General features: G+C 42.7%; 1 protein-coding gene across 1 annotated transcript in view; it reads left to right on the top strand.

The window, feature by feature from the left end:
• thsd7aa (thrombospondin, type I, domain containing 7Aa) overlaps positions 1 to 14,534 on the top strand; it is a 118,751-nt gene that overhangs the window by 87,945 nt on the left and 16,272 nt on the right. Inside the window, exons 14-24 of the mRNA XM_085792287.1 lie at positions 1,064 to 1,242; positions 1,458 to 1,463; positions 1,780 to 1,913; positions 3,086 to 3,239; positions 3,408 to 3,549; positions 4,397 to 4,512; positions 4,602 to 4,719; positions 9,443 to 9,588; positions 10,537 to 10,708; positions 12,932 to 13,105; positions 13,204 to 13,299. Of these exons, the coding sequence (XP_085648413.1) occupies positions 1,064 to 1,242; positions 1,458 to 1,463; positions 1,780 to 1,913; positions 3,086 to 3,239; positions 3,408 to 3,549; positions 4,397 to 4,512; positions 4,602 to 4,719; positions 9,443 to 9,588; positions 10,537 to 10,708; positions 12,932 to 13,105; positions 13,204 to 13,299 (1,437 nt within the window). The remainder of the gene's footprint in view (positions 1 to 1,063; positions 1,243 to 1,457; positions 1,464 to 1,779; positions 1,914 to 3,085; positions 3,240 to 3,407; positions 3,550 to 4,396; positions 4,513 to 4,601; positions 4,720 to 9,442; positions 9,589 to 10,536; positions 10,709 to 12,931; positions 13,106 to 13,203; positions 13,300 to 14,534) is intronic.

Genomic DNA, 14,534 nt, shown 5'->3' with positions numbered 1-14,534 from the left:
AAATTGCAAAGAATACTCTGAGGCAGTTTTGCTGTTTTGGTAGATTTGATTTTGACTCGGCTTATTAAAAAAAAAAAAAAAAAAGCATGTGGCAAAGCAAGATGGCAGAAGCTGCAGCCAGCAGCGTGGCTAGGTACAGACAGAGTGTTGTCAACAGTGTTGTGCGGTGTATGCCCTGGGGACTGGCACAGTTTTCAGGGGAGTCATTGAAACAGATTTGGAGGCAGTCAGAGTTTATGTGGAACAAAGCTTGGGTGTTATTGCGCATTTGATTTTAATACAATGAATCAAGCTTGACTCAAAACCTCACTCAGAATAGATGCAGTTTTGACCCAGCTCAGAGCTAATTTTACCCAGACGAAGGACTGTAGTCATGGATGCAGAGCAAAGAGCTGAGTAAATGTTAGACAGCTCAGCTCCAGCAGCTGGAGACGTCCTGTCCTCTGCTGCAACGTGTCTGTCTGTAAAGCCCCGATTTTTAAAATGAATCTCTTTTAATCCCTTTGTTATGTACAAGAGGACACCTCTGTGAATCATTCATCTGCTGGTAAAAACCTCATGAGCATCTGGATCTTGAATTAGAGAGAAATAATCCAAACATAGGTTAGCAGCAGTCTAAGCTCCCAACCCTTCCCTGATGCTTCTGTCTGCCTTACAGCGTCGATGAAATACTGACTTAAAATCAGCAAAGAGCAAAGCTCATTTGACAGCACTAGTTTCTACTGAAAGAATCCAAACCAAGACAAGCTTAATGGTGGTAAAGAAAACTCCAGAGGACCTATGCTGTTATTCATGACATCACCCAATTCCCTCTTTTGATATCGTTTTGACTGAGGGACCCTAGAGGCAGAAGTTAGAGACTTGGTATAAAAATAGTTGAGTCTGTTCTAGTCTGTCTAATTTACAAGTTTGGATTCATACAGTGAGAACACCGAATCATCCGTCTTGATGAAATATACAAGTTGATGCTTCATAATACAAATATTTGAAACAATGTCCATCCGTAAACATCTCTTACAGTGTGGATTTAATCACAGCGTTCACTTATTTGTCATGGTTACAGGGTATATTGAGGAGGCGTGTATCATCCCCTGTCCATCTGACTGCAAACTGAGTGAGTGGTCCAACTGGTCGCGCTGCAGCAAGTCCTGTGGTAGTGGTGTCAAAGTGCGCTCCAAGTGGCTCAGAGAAAAGCCCTATAATGGCGGCAGGCCGTGTCCTAAACTGGACCACGTCAACCAGGTGAGGACGAGGCGAGCTCACCTTGAACTGGGGGATTCCTGTTGAAGTTCAGTGCTCGTCTCTGTGGGGAGGGATATTTCATTTTTTATAATGTAACTTGTTGCCATATATGTATGTTTTGTTTAATTCCTACAATTTCAAACTTCTACAATAATTGGAATGACCTTTATTCTGTTTTTCCCTTCTCTTCCTTCGTGAATGGACTCCACCCACAGGCTCAGGTAGCTACACTCATACTTCTTTGTTTGTTTTGTTTATTTCATCTTTTTTATAATATCTACTACTTTAAAATTTAGATGATCCTTTTTCCGAAATGGGGATTTCCTGTCAAATCAGATGTTGATTTAATTTGTCATTCAATACATATACACATTTTTATATATTAAATATTTATATTTAGGTATTTATTATTTATTAACATTTTAAATAATCAAGTTCTGGAAACATATTTAGAATTCAGCTGACACAGATCGTGTTGCCGAACTTCACATTCCCTTGTGACGTCAGGTGGGTAACTCTGGTGTTTGTGTGTGTCAGGTATATGAAGTGGTGCCATGCCTCAGTGACTGTGGACAGTACATCTGGATGGCAGAACCATGGAGTGTATGGAAAGTCAGCAATGTGGATCTGAAGGACAACTGTGGTGAAGGTGTTCAGACCAGGAAAGTCAGGTGAGAACAATCCCCACCATGTCTCCACAGTCTGACACCCAGTTCATCTGATGAGCGATTCAAAGATACACAGTGGCCAGTTTGACATGAACATACTTACCTGCCTGGTGGGAGCACCACTCCAGTGATCCCCTTCTTATATTAAATCCATTTGATTTAAAGCAGAAGTAAGCGATCCGGTCGTTTTGGGTAATGCTGCGTTCCAGGCAGGCTTTTGAAACCATAAATTACAGCTTCAAGTCACAACTTACGACTTTGTAGCGTTCTAGGCAACCCACTCGTGTTTTCCGACCTGTTTTACCTGTGAAAGTCACTATAACGGCCACTCGTAACTTCCGACCCGTGAACTCGTACCAGATCGAACTGGTACGACTTCACAGGTCGGAAAAACACGAGTTACAAGTTGCCTTGAACGCACCATAACAGTCCTCGTCCCTACGTCACCACATTCAGGCGCATCCCTTGGCTGCACACACAGCCCTTCATGCTGTTCTCTCTCCTCATTGGATAAAAATTGTAGGATACGAGAAAAGTTTTCTCCTCGGCTCAGAGCAGAGCAGAGTGACTGAGAGACCCGTGTTTCAGTCCAAACACTCTATGTAAGTGATTGCTGTCGGAAGATATAACTATTTAAGACTTATATTAACACAAAAATATCGCTTACTTCTGCTTTAAACTTCATTGGAAAGGAATGAAGCATTTCAGAAACTGTTAACACAAAGGAGACAGAGAGCAGAGCTGTGCATACAGAGGCTGAGGGCAGGAGGTCCAGTGTGTAATAATTGTCAAGTTTTATTGGCAAAATCTGAATATACTACCTATATATTTGTATAAGTGTATAATCGCTATAAAGTAAAATTTGTTTGGTTTTCTTCGCCTTATAATTATTCTCTTATGTGTGCTAGAATCTGAACGCTGGATGTCACGGTTTTACCCCCATTTTACACACTGGACCTTTAACCATTTACACATTTCATACCAGTACACAATGGTTTAAATGGATCACAATGATCAGGAAGGAACTGAGCCAGTAGCGTCCACCTGTAATGAAGTGAGACTTCCACCCATGCCAACCATTTGTCCTGTAGAATAGTGTTCCTATCGATCACCCCTGCTGTGGGTGTGATGTCTGTCACAGACTACTGCTTCTGACTGAACCTGTCTCTGTCCAGGTGTATGCTCAACACTATAGATGGACCCTCGGAGCAGGTGGAGGACTACTTGTGCGACCCAGAGGAGATGCCCCTGGGGGCCCGCAACAGCCGACTGCCCTGCCCCGAAGACTGCGTGCTGTCCGACTGGGAAGCATGGAGCCCATGTGCACTTGTAAGAATGGTGTATTTACTTTGTCTGCCAGTGTGGCAGAGTGTGAACAGTGTGACTATGAACAGACTGATGAGATGTGTTTTACAGCACATAAGGACTTAAACACTTTAACAGTCCTGTGACAGGAGGAATAAATTAAACATGATGATTTCCTGTTGTGTCTCTCAGCCGTGCAGTGGGAACAGCAGCAGGGAGAGGAGTGCGTATCCACTCCGCCAGCCTGGAGAGGGGAAGGAGTGTCCTCCAACTACAGAGACCGAGCCCTGCAAACTCAACAGCAACTGCTTCCACTACTCCTACAACATCACCGGTATGACTCCACCAGCAGCTTATGATCAGTGCTGGGAACCTTGATTTTTAAAATGTATTAGTTATAGTTACTAGTTACTGAGTTACTACATTATAAAAATAACTTATTACCAGGAAAAGTAACTATTTTGTTACTTTTTTATAAAATGGGTAATACTTTACTTGAATACGTGTTCATAAAACTGACATAACAACCATGACATAACACCTGTCATAGACATCAATGAATACTTATGACAGTTGTCGTTAAGTGTCATTTGGTAAGTTATGTCACTTTTGATGCAAAGTTGACATTGTTTGAGATGTCCTTGTTACGACAACTTGACATAATTTTAAAATTTTGGCAATTAGTTCTGCTATGACAGGTTATGTCAACTTTGCATCAAAAGTGACATAACTTACCGAATGACACTTGACAACTGTAATAAGTATTCATTGATGTTTATGACAGGTGTTATGTCATGGTTATGACAGTATTATGTTCTGTTATAATCTTATGAACATGTATTCAAGTAAAGTGTTACCATAAAAGGCTCAAAGATGTCAAATTACTTGGACTTGCCCCCCCTAACCATAACCCTAACCTCCTGTTGATCTGGAACTAACCAACTCACTCAGTATTCCTCTGGACTGAAAAAAAAATATAGTGTATAACGTACACTTTAACGGGTGTATTAACGGCGAATTTTATTGTCAGTAGCGGTAACAGCGTTATAACGGGGAAAGGGTAACTTATCTTGATTACTGTTATTGAACAAAGTATCGCTGTTAGTAACACCGTTATTACCATCACTGCTTACGATGCAGACATTAGAGGGTTGAGGTGACATTGACCTTTTGTTCTGCAGATTGGAGCACCTGTCAGCTGAGTGACAGAGCAGTGTGTGGAAACGGCATCAAAACCCGCATGCTGGACTGTGTACGTAGCGATGGTAAATCTGTTGACCTCAAGTTCTGCAAAGAGGTGAGAACCGTGTCACTTGCTTTTCTCAAAACCCTATTTTGATTGAATTCAAAAGCAGAGTTAATAAACCCAGGGCCGTTGTCTTGCAGCTGGGCCTGGAGAGGAAGTGGCAGATGAACGCTTCCTGTGTGGTGGAGTGTCCCGTCAACTGCCAGCTGTCTGACTGGTCACCCTGGTCTGAGTGCTCTCACAGCTGTGGGCTGGCAGGTATGTCTCTGTAGCTTTGTTATCATTGTTTGGAGTCTATGAAAGTTTATAGAATATGTGTATCTTCACATATTTTATTTGCTTACCAATTTCCGTACATGTAGGTAAAATTGCCTGGGTACTTGAACCTCTTTGAAATGTTCTCGGTGGTGCTGTTAGCCTTTTCAACCCAACCCATGTGCAAACTCAAACTCAACCCGACTGAATTAACACTGAAACTGTGATGCAAACTAACGAGTTGAGATCGAAATCTGCCAAAATCTGCCACATGGCCACAGGCAGCTGTTGAATGAAAAGCAGAGTTGTCACAGATACAAGTACAACTCCCTCCTTGTTGCCAGTCATAGATATATACAAATAGATGCCTCCTCTGATGCTGCTGTCCATTGGAACGATATGTCAACGCGGCCGCCATCTTGGGTCGGGGGAAGCCGTGTCTACTTACTGCATTAGTCAACATAGAGGCAGAGGTCTATCAACCATTAAAATCGCCATAACTCACTGAATATTCAACCAATTTTCAAGCCGTTTGGTTTGTCAGACATATATTTATGATACAACATAGAGGGTCTGACCGGATCTGATTGCTTGTCAGACGTATATAGAGTATGTCTATGGTCAGAAACCCCGACCCAAGATGGCGACCGTGTTGACGTGCCTGACAAGCCCGAATGCGGCATCTACATGTATATATCTATGGTTCCCAGTCAGATCACATACGTAGTGTGTGTATATATATATATATATATATATATATATATATATATATATATATATATATATGTATATATATGTATATATGTATATATGTATATAGTTTATCATGATTTGCTGTGAACAACTATACTAGTGTCCAGCTGGAGGTCCCTGGAGTCCAAGCCCCCCCTCTGTAAAACCTGTAGACTAAGGAACAGTTCTGGAGCAACTGACCATTGCTTTGTTTGCTCCAGACTTAGGAAACTAAACTCTAGGTATACTTACAGCATGCTGTACAAATCATACATTAAGTCAGCCTCAGCTTTAAGACCTTTGTGATTCAATGTTATTAAAAGCATGTGTTGTCATCAGAAGGCGTTGGCATGGCAGTGGCCATAAAACACATAACACACATTGTCCAAATGGCTTCTAAGCTTCTGTTTCTGAGAAGAGTACTTCCCTGAATACATCCATTTAGAAAGATTGAATCGAAATAAAAGCACCCACTTGTGGTAACAGGAAATGTCATGTTTCACACATTGATGGACTAATCCCACACAGCTCTCACACCCACCTCCACCTGGGTCACAACATGCATAAAGAAGTGATTGCAGATGTTATAAAATAATATAGCAGCAGCTACATGTGCTGCGAGCTCCACCTGCAGGGCCCAGGAGCCTGAAGGGCCTGTTCATTACCGCTCTAAGTTTCATTTGAAAATATATTTCTCTTGCTTTTTCAACTGAAGATTCCTTCACATTGATGATTTCATCATGTCAGAGAATAACTGAGTTTTTTCCTCATACGTCTTCCAGGTTGTTTCCTATTTTTCTTTTTGACCCTAATACACCGTCATAAGTAACAGCACCTAAATTGCATATTAAATCAAAAATGGCTGCCTTCCTCCTGGGCTTAGTCTGTGAGCTTTGTGTAAGTCTTGGCAGGTTACATGCGACCACCGGTTTTCATGTTGGTGAAACCCTGGTGGGAATTATCTAGAGGGTGCTGTCAAGTCATTTTGCCACACCCATATGTAATTATGTCCCAATAGCAGCCTCTTCACACAGCTTTGAGAACATAATATCTGTTACTCCCAGGTCAACAGTATTAAAAAATAAGTCTGCCTCTGACAATAATACTGGTAGAGACCAAAAACGATGATATTAGAGTCTTTACCAAATGAGAGAAGGATAATAATGTCCTCTCATGTAATTCTATAGGATCAGGCTATTGATTGGTGTTCCATTATGAGTCTGAGCTGTGGGGCTGAGGGAGCGCTCTGCTCTCCATAAATCCTTGAAACCAGCAGTAGTCCGAAGCAACAAGAGCAGGTAGTAAGCATGAAACCAATACAGACTTAGCTATTGTGTAAACCTTAATCTGTCCCCAGGAGAAAAGGGTTTTTCCTTTTTATCGGACAGCAGCTAGACCACGAGCAGAGAGCCCCTTCTTGCTTTCCTTCATGTGTGTCTTTTTATCCCCAGGCTGCCGTTAGGACACACTTCCCTGGAGAAGCTCATTTCTGTTCCTGAGCCAGGAATACTAATGAGCTGGGTTTATTTATATCAAACAAACAAACATACCTTGAAGCAGCAAGGTGCCGTAATGAATCAGTTGGTGTTAAAACACCAGTTGTAACTCAATCTGGGTGCACAGATAGCTGCTGCTTTGTGTTTTCCTCCAGCCAAACACTGATAGATGCGGTTGGCACGAGGCGTCTTTCACTCAGCGGCCCCCTCGCTGCCACCCACCGCTCAGCACCAAACTCTGCCATGTCCACCTGCAGGGAGACCACTGAAGCATGAAAACCTGTGGGCATGAGGTGCTAGCATCCTCTGCAAAGCAACAAGTGAACAAAGCAGCTGAAGGTTGGATGTCAGAGCTGGTGAACCTTTTGTTAGGAAACTGTAATTTAAGCCTTTTAGACTGGATCAGATTGCTTTGCATGGATTTTTTTGAGACATTGATTTTTTTACAGTGAATTTTTGACATGTAGATTGTAGAGACACAGTTTTTTTTTTTTTTTTAATTCAATGCTATAAATTTTATCGCATTTAAATTTCAATGTCTGATTTTGATGCACAAAAACAAAGAGTAGACACGGTCGCGCACATCCAGTTCAATAGGTGCTGGCCTCAAAAAATGTGGACAGGAAAAGCAAAAAGAGGAGACCGCACACATCAGCTCCCTTATGTGCAGATTTTATTAGCACATTATAGCTCAAAACGTTACTATTAATGTGCTAATAAAATCTGCACATAAGGGAGCTGATGTGTGCGGTCTCCTCTTTTTGCTTTTCCGATGCACAAAAACAAAAAATAAGTGCTAGAAATTCAAATTCAAAATCCAATGACACAGATTTACTTCCATCCATGTGAGTCTGCTGACTGGCTTTCAGTAAGAAGGTGAAGAAGTCTGTTTCCCCTTCAGTCTAAGTCATTCTTCCTCAAGGTTCAAGGTGACTCGAAGCAACTGAATTTTACAGGACTAGTATGACTGTCAAAAAAACATTCATATGATTTTGGTATAATCCGAAAAGTCTGTATTACACCTTTTAATTTATGACTTAAAGTCATCCAACGCTGAGGACATGGGGCTGCAGACTGCCTGGCAGGATAATGCCAGAGATGCATTCACAGGGAAACATCCACAGAGTTGAACAGGCAAACATGAAAGCTGCCAAGTGCAGACAGGAGGACAGGACAGCAGGAGTATTTATCTGAAGCACAAAAACAACAGGGTTCCAAAAAGTTCAGAGCAAACATTTAGCAAACTGAGTGTGGTTGTCTGTTTGGTAAAAGCTGGCAAACATGAGACATGTGATGAGAGAGGGTTTTGGAGACGGTGGCAATGACATCCAAATACAGAAAAAATAAAGCAGCTGAGGAAATAACAACACATTATTTACTATCAATTTGTCTGGAGACACATTGATAGACCTCAGATTCATCATATTGTATCTCTCTCCTCATTCATTGTAAGCCTGAAGCACAGGTTTTACAGTATGTTGTGTGTCAGCAGTAGTTCTGACTCCTGGGCTTTGTCATTTTCACACAACATTGAGTTTGACATGACTGTAGTCGCTCTGATGGAATTAATGCTGTTGACATGAGCATCAGATTGTGATTATCTCATGAGGCAGTAGAGAAATACCACATCTGTCAATGTTTGTAATTGTAGCTCCGTCTTAAAGCAGAAGTAAGCGATATTTTTGTGTTAATATAAGTCTTAAATAGTTATATCTTCCGACAGCAATCACTTACATAGAGTGTTTGGACCGAAACACGGGTCTCTCAGTCCCTCTGCTCTGCTCTGAGCCGAGGAGAAAACTTTTCTTGTATCCTACAATTTTTATCCAATGAGGAGAGAGAACGGCATGAAGGGCTGTGTGTGCAGCCAAGGGATGCGCCTGAATGTGGTGACGTAGGGACGAGGACCAATAGATCCATGACGAGGGCGGGGGCTGCTAACTCCATCGGCTGACAAGACGTTATGGTGTGTTCAAGGCAACCTGTAACTCGTGTTTTTCCGACCTGTGAAGTCGTACCAGTTCGATCTGGTACGACTTCACGGGTCGGAAGTTACGAGTGGCCGTTATAGTGACTTTCACAGGTAAAACAGGTCGGAAAAACACGAGTGGGTTGCCTGGAACGCATTCGTAAGTCGTGACTTGAAGCTGTAATTTACGGTTTCAAAAGCCTGCCTGGAACGCAGCATTAGCCAAAACGACCGGATCGCTTACTTCTGCTTTAATTAGTGGTCTACACATTTTACCAAGAGATTGACTTCAGTTCTCCCTCTTCAGCTTGTGTGTACCTGGGATCAGTTTCCATGTATGCTTGTGCTAAAAAACTAAATACGGCAACAATGGAGATGAGACTACATTTGAACAAATATTGCTAAATCAGTCCCTCTGTGTTCAATTACATCCAGCACTGTAGTCCACTGTCTTCATTTAAGTGCTACAGGTGTAAGTCCACAGAGGTCATCAACTCTGATTCATTCTTGTCTCTCTTGTGTCCTGCAGGGAAGCTGTGGAGGAGACGGACGGTGGTCCAGGCTCCTCAGGGGGACGGGAGACCCTGCCCGTCCCAGATGGAGCAGTGGAAGCCGTGCCTGGTCAAACCCTGCTACAGCTGGAGATACAGCGCCTGGTCTGAGTGCAAGTCTGAGGTCAGTCACCACGGGTGGCTGTCCATTGGATTGGATTCATATGTTATGTCTGTTTTTCTCTCATTGCTGCACAGTCCATTTCAACTCATATACACTGATGACATTACTATTGTTATTAGTTGTCCAATGTCCACCCATTCTCAGACAAACTGTGACATGGCTCCAGGTTAGCCAGTGTTGACTGGGCGCCACAGAAATCTATCAACAACTTGTTATGACTATCAGAATAGACATGTCCCTCAGTACAGTCGATGAGGTTTTCTGAGCCTCCTGGTCCTCTGATGTTCTGGGTGGCATCCTGTAATTAATGAAAAGTAATGGGCAACACATTTTAAAAGCCCCATTACAACTAGAATGCTCTTTATTACAGGTTGTTTGCTAACTGTGGCGGGCTAATGAAACAGTTTACTCATGATATTTCTGTCTTTAAGGTTATCTATAGGACAAACATCAGTTTATCCTTTTAACATTGTAAAGGAATTGTTCTGGTGGTAGTTCAGCAGAGACAAGATTAAAAAAAACTTGAAAAGCTATGAAGGGCCCTCAGGGACGCCATTTAGAATGATTGTAAATACACACATACTCTTTCAAATATGATACTGAACACATTGTACGTTCAAGGTTGCATAGGTTTTACTAGTTCTTACGAGAGGTTTTCAGTTGTATATGTGAGAGTATGATTTTTCAGTTGTCTGTGTCAGACGGTTTCACTGTGGGTGTAAAACCTTTTCACTGTGCACAAACAGGGATGTAACCTGGAAGTAGTCTGAGTCGTACTGGCAAAAACTAAAGTAATTCTAGCTTCTAACATAGTGCTTTGGAAAAATATCGAAATCGAAATTGAAGTCCTGACAGTAAAATGTTGTTTACACAGCTACAGTAGTTCTTCACAACTTAATTTCTTGCTTGTGTTAATTCCAACCTAAACCTCGGTTTGTGGTCCGTCAGGGGGCGAGGTGTGGAGAAGGCCTGCGCTTCAGGAACATGTCGTGCTTCGTGATGGATGGTTCAAGTGAGTCAGTCAGCCTGGTGGATGACGAGCTCTGTGGAGATCTGGAGCCTTCAGTGGACGGAGATACACACGTAATTCTACAGGAAACCTGCACTGTGCCCTGTCCAGGTAGGCCGTGCACACACCACACCACGCACTCCGGACAAAACCATAAGAACTGATTGAGAATCAGTTCAGAGTGAGTCTCAGGCCTAGTCCACACGAGCCCGGGTATTTTTGAAACCGGAGTTTTGCTTCGCGTCCACACCAGTGGTGTAATAAAAACACTCCGTACACACGCAACCGTGAAATCTGCTACCAAGTGACGCAATGCACGTGTGGAAGGCTGTTTTAACCAATCAAAATACAGTGGAAACCGCTTGGATCAAAAGGCTTGGGAGGAATCATTTCTATACAAATGCTGTTTAAATAATTCGTTATCAAGAAATCCGCTTATAGTGTTCATTTTTGGTCATTTTATGGATGTAAACATGCGCAAAAACCATTTCAAAACTACGTGTTATTATAGCTTTATTTCACAGACTCCAAGTCCAACAATTAAATATTAATTAATTTAATAAAAATGTGTAGCCTATTTATTTTATTTTCGGCGGTGTCCCTTTGACGTGCACTGCTGCAGTAGCCTGCACGTTGCTGCGCTGTGTCTTGACTCTTGTGCTGTGTGTTGTTGTGTGCTGTGTTGTTGTGCTGTGTGTTGTTGTGCGCTGTGTTGCGCTGTGTGCGTCACCTGGCTGCTGAGCCACATGACTGTCTGTCGGTGCGGCGCAACTCTGGCTGTTGTGTTGTCTGTCAAAACATGGATGAATGAAACATCATATCCACTTTATATCGACCGCGGACGTCACGGATACATTTTCGGCTTTTGGCTCGTTCCTCATCTCCGCATAGGCTCTTTTTATCACTGCATGATGCGACCCCCCCCGCCCCCCCCTCCCGTCGTACCCGGTCTGACAGTGACATAGGCTATTGCCTGTTCATTCATGAAAATCATCCCGAAAAACTCTCAATCAAACAATGTGGGGAATAAGAAACTGCAGCGCTACTGTAGTAGTTCTGTCATTTTAAAAACACACCGGCAGCGGCCTCCGCTGATCTCCGTCACTTGTTACTGTAAATGATGCTGTGTGGAAAACCAGCTGTGGTCTGTGATTGAGGGTGAGTTTGGAACTGACAAGAGGATCGCCCTGACGACCGTTTCGTTATATTTTTCTCATCGAAAAACTATACAAATAGCCTAGCATTTAGATGATGTAAAAAAATAAAAAAATAAAATAAAAAGTGATAAAAATCCACTTTGTCACCTCCATTTTTGCGAGCTCACCTGCAAACCGCTGCAAACAGCCTCTGCGGGCTGGCAGTGTTTACTTCAGCACGTGTGCAGCTATGACGTAAACGAGTAAAACAATCACGGTTGCAGTGTCCACACGCACCCGGTGAAACCAACCCCGGCCGAAAACCCCACCCTGGACCCCGGTTTCAAAAAACCACAGTTTCAGGGTTCCAAAAGCACGGTTGCATGTGGACAGGACATACAACCGGGAACATATGTTCACGGTTTCAAAAATACCCGGGCTCGTGTGGACTAGGCATCAGAGTACTGTGTTGATCCTGGGGGGGGGTAGATGGACAGATAGACCAGGTCTCTGGTCTGTGTAAACCTCATGCAAGCTGGGAACAACACATAGACTAGTCAGTGTTCTCCCATGATGTAAAATATCCACATCACATTGTGTTTAGCCATAGTGACAGCCTTCAGCAGTGTGAGTACACTCTGTGTTCAGCTACATTTGTATACTAACCCTAACTGCTGTTCCTTATTAGCTGTTCCTTTGTTGGTAGCTTCACGATTAATTAAAGGTGTAGAAATGTACTCACATGAGCCAAAGAGAGCAGTGTGACCTATTTAACAGAATATTCCCTCCCTCTGTGATTCTGACCAGGGAATTGAAATGAGATTGTGTTATGGTGGTGAACTATCTAAGAGCTTCTTTCTGTTTCACTTCTGTTGTTCATCGTTCCACCAGCCCTCACAGTCCTTTACTAGGATTGGCCCAAAGACCTTCAAATTCAAATGCACAAAGGACAATGCCTTAATTGAAATTAATTTCATTTTTTCATTATGTAACATGTATGTAACATAATGAAAAAAGGTTGATAAGAGCTGTAAATGATATATACATAGACTACAGTATCAATAATATCATTTACAGCTCTTATCACGTCAAAAAGAATGGTGCATTTCATGTATTTCATGTTTGTGTTTGGTTTTGTTTCATCAGAAGAGCTCCTCTTTTAACTATACTGATGCTGAACTCCCTGTGTGTTCTGTAGGAGAGTGTTACCTGAAGGAGTGGACGGTTTGGAGTCCGTGCCAGCTCAGCTGTGTGAACGGGGACGACCTGGGTTTTGGCTCGGTCCAGGTCCGGTCCAGAGCTGTGCTGGCCCAGGATCCGGAGAACCTGCTGCAGTGCCCAGAACAGGAAATGGAGGCGCGGCCATGTACAGGTCAGTCCTGACTGGGCCGTATTACAAGTCACAAGTATCATCAACATTACACTTTACATTGTTATCAACACCTCACCTGACTAATGTTCTTTCTGCAGATGGCCAGTGTTTTGAATACAAATGGAGGACTGCGCCATGGAGAGGTTCATCTCGACAAGTCTGGTGTGAGCGCTCAGACGGACTAAATGTCACAGGTAAGCAGTGTGACTCATGTAACCATGGAGGGCCACAGGGGAGAGATGGGTTCAGGAGCCACTGAAACATTCTCCACTGTCTTTTGGATCGCTGCAGAAATCTGAACAATGAGCAGAAGTAAAAAGCTTTGACTGTTTGATTTAGCTCTTCTACAAAAACCTTTCCTCTTAGTTAGTTATAGTTAGTACGAGTGTGGATATTGATGACTGGTGAGATCAGTGTTCGGTTCGGTTAAGGAAGGACAAAGGGAAAGAAGGAAGGAGGGAAGGAGGGAAGGAGGGAAGGAAGGAAGGACAAAGGGAAAGAAGGAAGGAAGGAATGAAGGGCAAAGGGAAAGATGGGAGGAAAGAAGGAAGGAAAGATAGATGGAGGGTGGGAACAGATTTGTTCAAGGAAGGAAGAAGGGCGGAAGAAGGGAAATAAGGAAGGGAAAAGGAGGGAAAAAAAGATGGCGGGTCAATTGGATCAAAAGAGAAAGGAAGAAGAAGTAAGGATGAAGGGAAGAAAAGAAGGAAGGAAGGACGGACAAAGGGAAAGAAGGAAGGGAAAAGGGAAGGAAAGAAAGATGGAGGGTCAATTGGATCAAAAGTGGAAGGAAGAAGAAGTAAGGATGAAGGGAAGGAAGGAATGAAGGGAGAAAGGAAGGAAAGAAGGAAGGATGGAGGAAGGCAACAAATTGAACCAAAAATGAACCTATACAATGTATACATTGACGGAAGCACTCAAAGAGGTCAAAGTACAATATTTTAAAAATGTTACAATGAAATAAGAGAGTGTTTGGTAACTTACTATGTTAGGAGCCCATTCCATCTGTCTACAGTTTAAAGGGATAGTTCAACATTTTGGGAAAGTTTGCATATTGTACAATCCCTATAGCCATAGAGGTAGGTTCATTACCTTTAATTGTCGGTGCATGTTATTTTGAGATCCGTGGGGCAGATACATGTGACCTGCACATTCTCCACGCTATGAAACAATCATGTATTTTGTAACATTACGACACACATAGCAAATACTCGTAACCAACTGCGCTAAATCACTCCACCCAGCAGCCATTGTCTGGAATGTAGTTCCAGCTGCATTTGCCTCGAGTTACTTGTGAAGATCAATTTAGGTTGAAGTTCTGTGACTTGATATCAAGTGAAACCAGAGAGCAGAGATAACTTAAGTCATTTTTCTAGTGGAGCCTTCTGTTTGTTGAGGAGGATCGTCCCACCTTTTTATAAAGGATGAT

Source organism: Trachurus japonicus, chromosome 11 (assembly GCF_045865225.1).
Source record: "Trachurus japonicus isolate A0001 chromosome 11, Traja_1.0".
NCBI classification, from domain to species: domain Eukaryota; kingdom Metazoa; phylum Chordata; class Actinopteri; order Carangiformes; family Carangidae; genus Trachurus; species Trachurus japonicus.
Note: the sequence above shows the minus strand (reverse complement) of the source record. Positions and strands in the feature narration are given on the sequence as shown.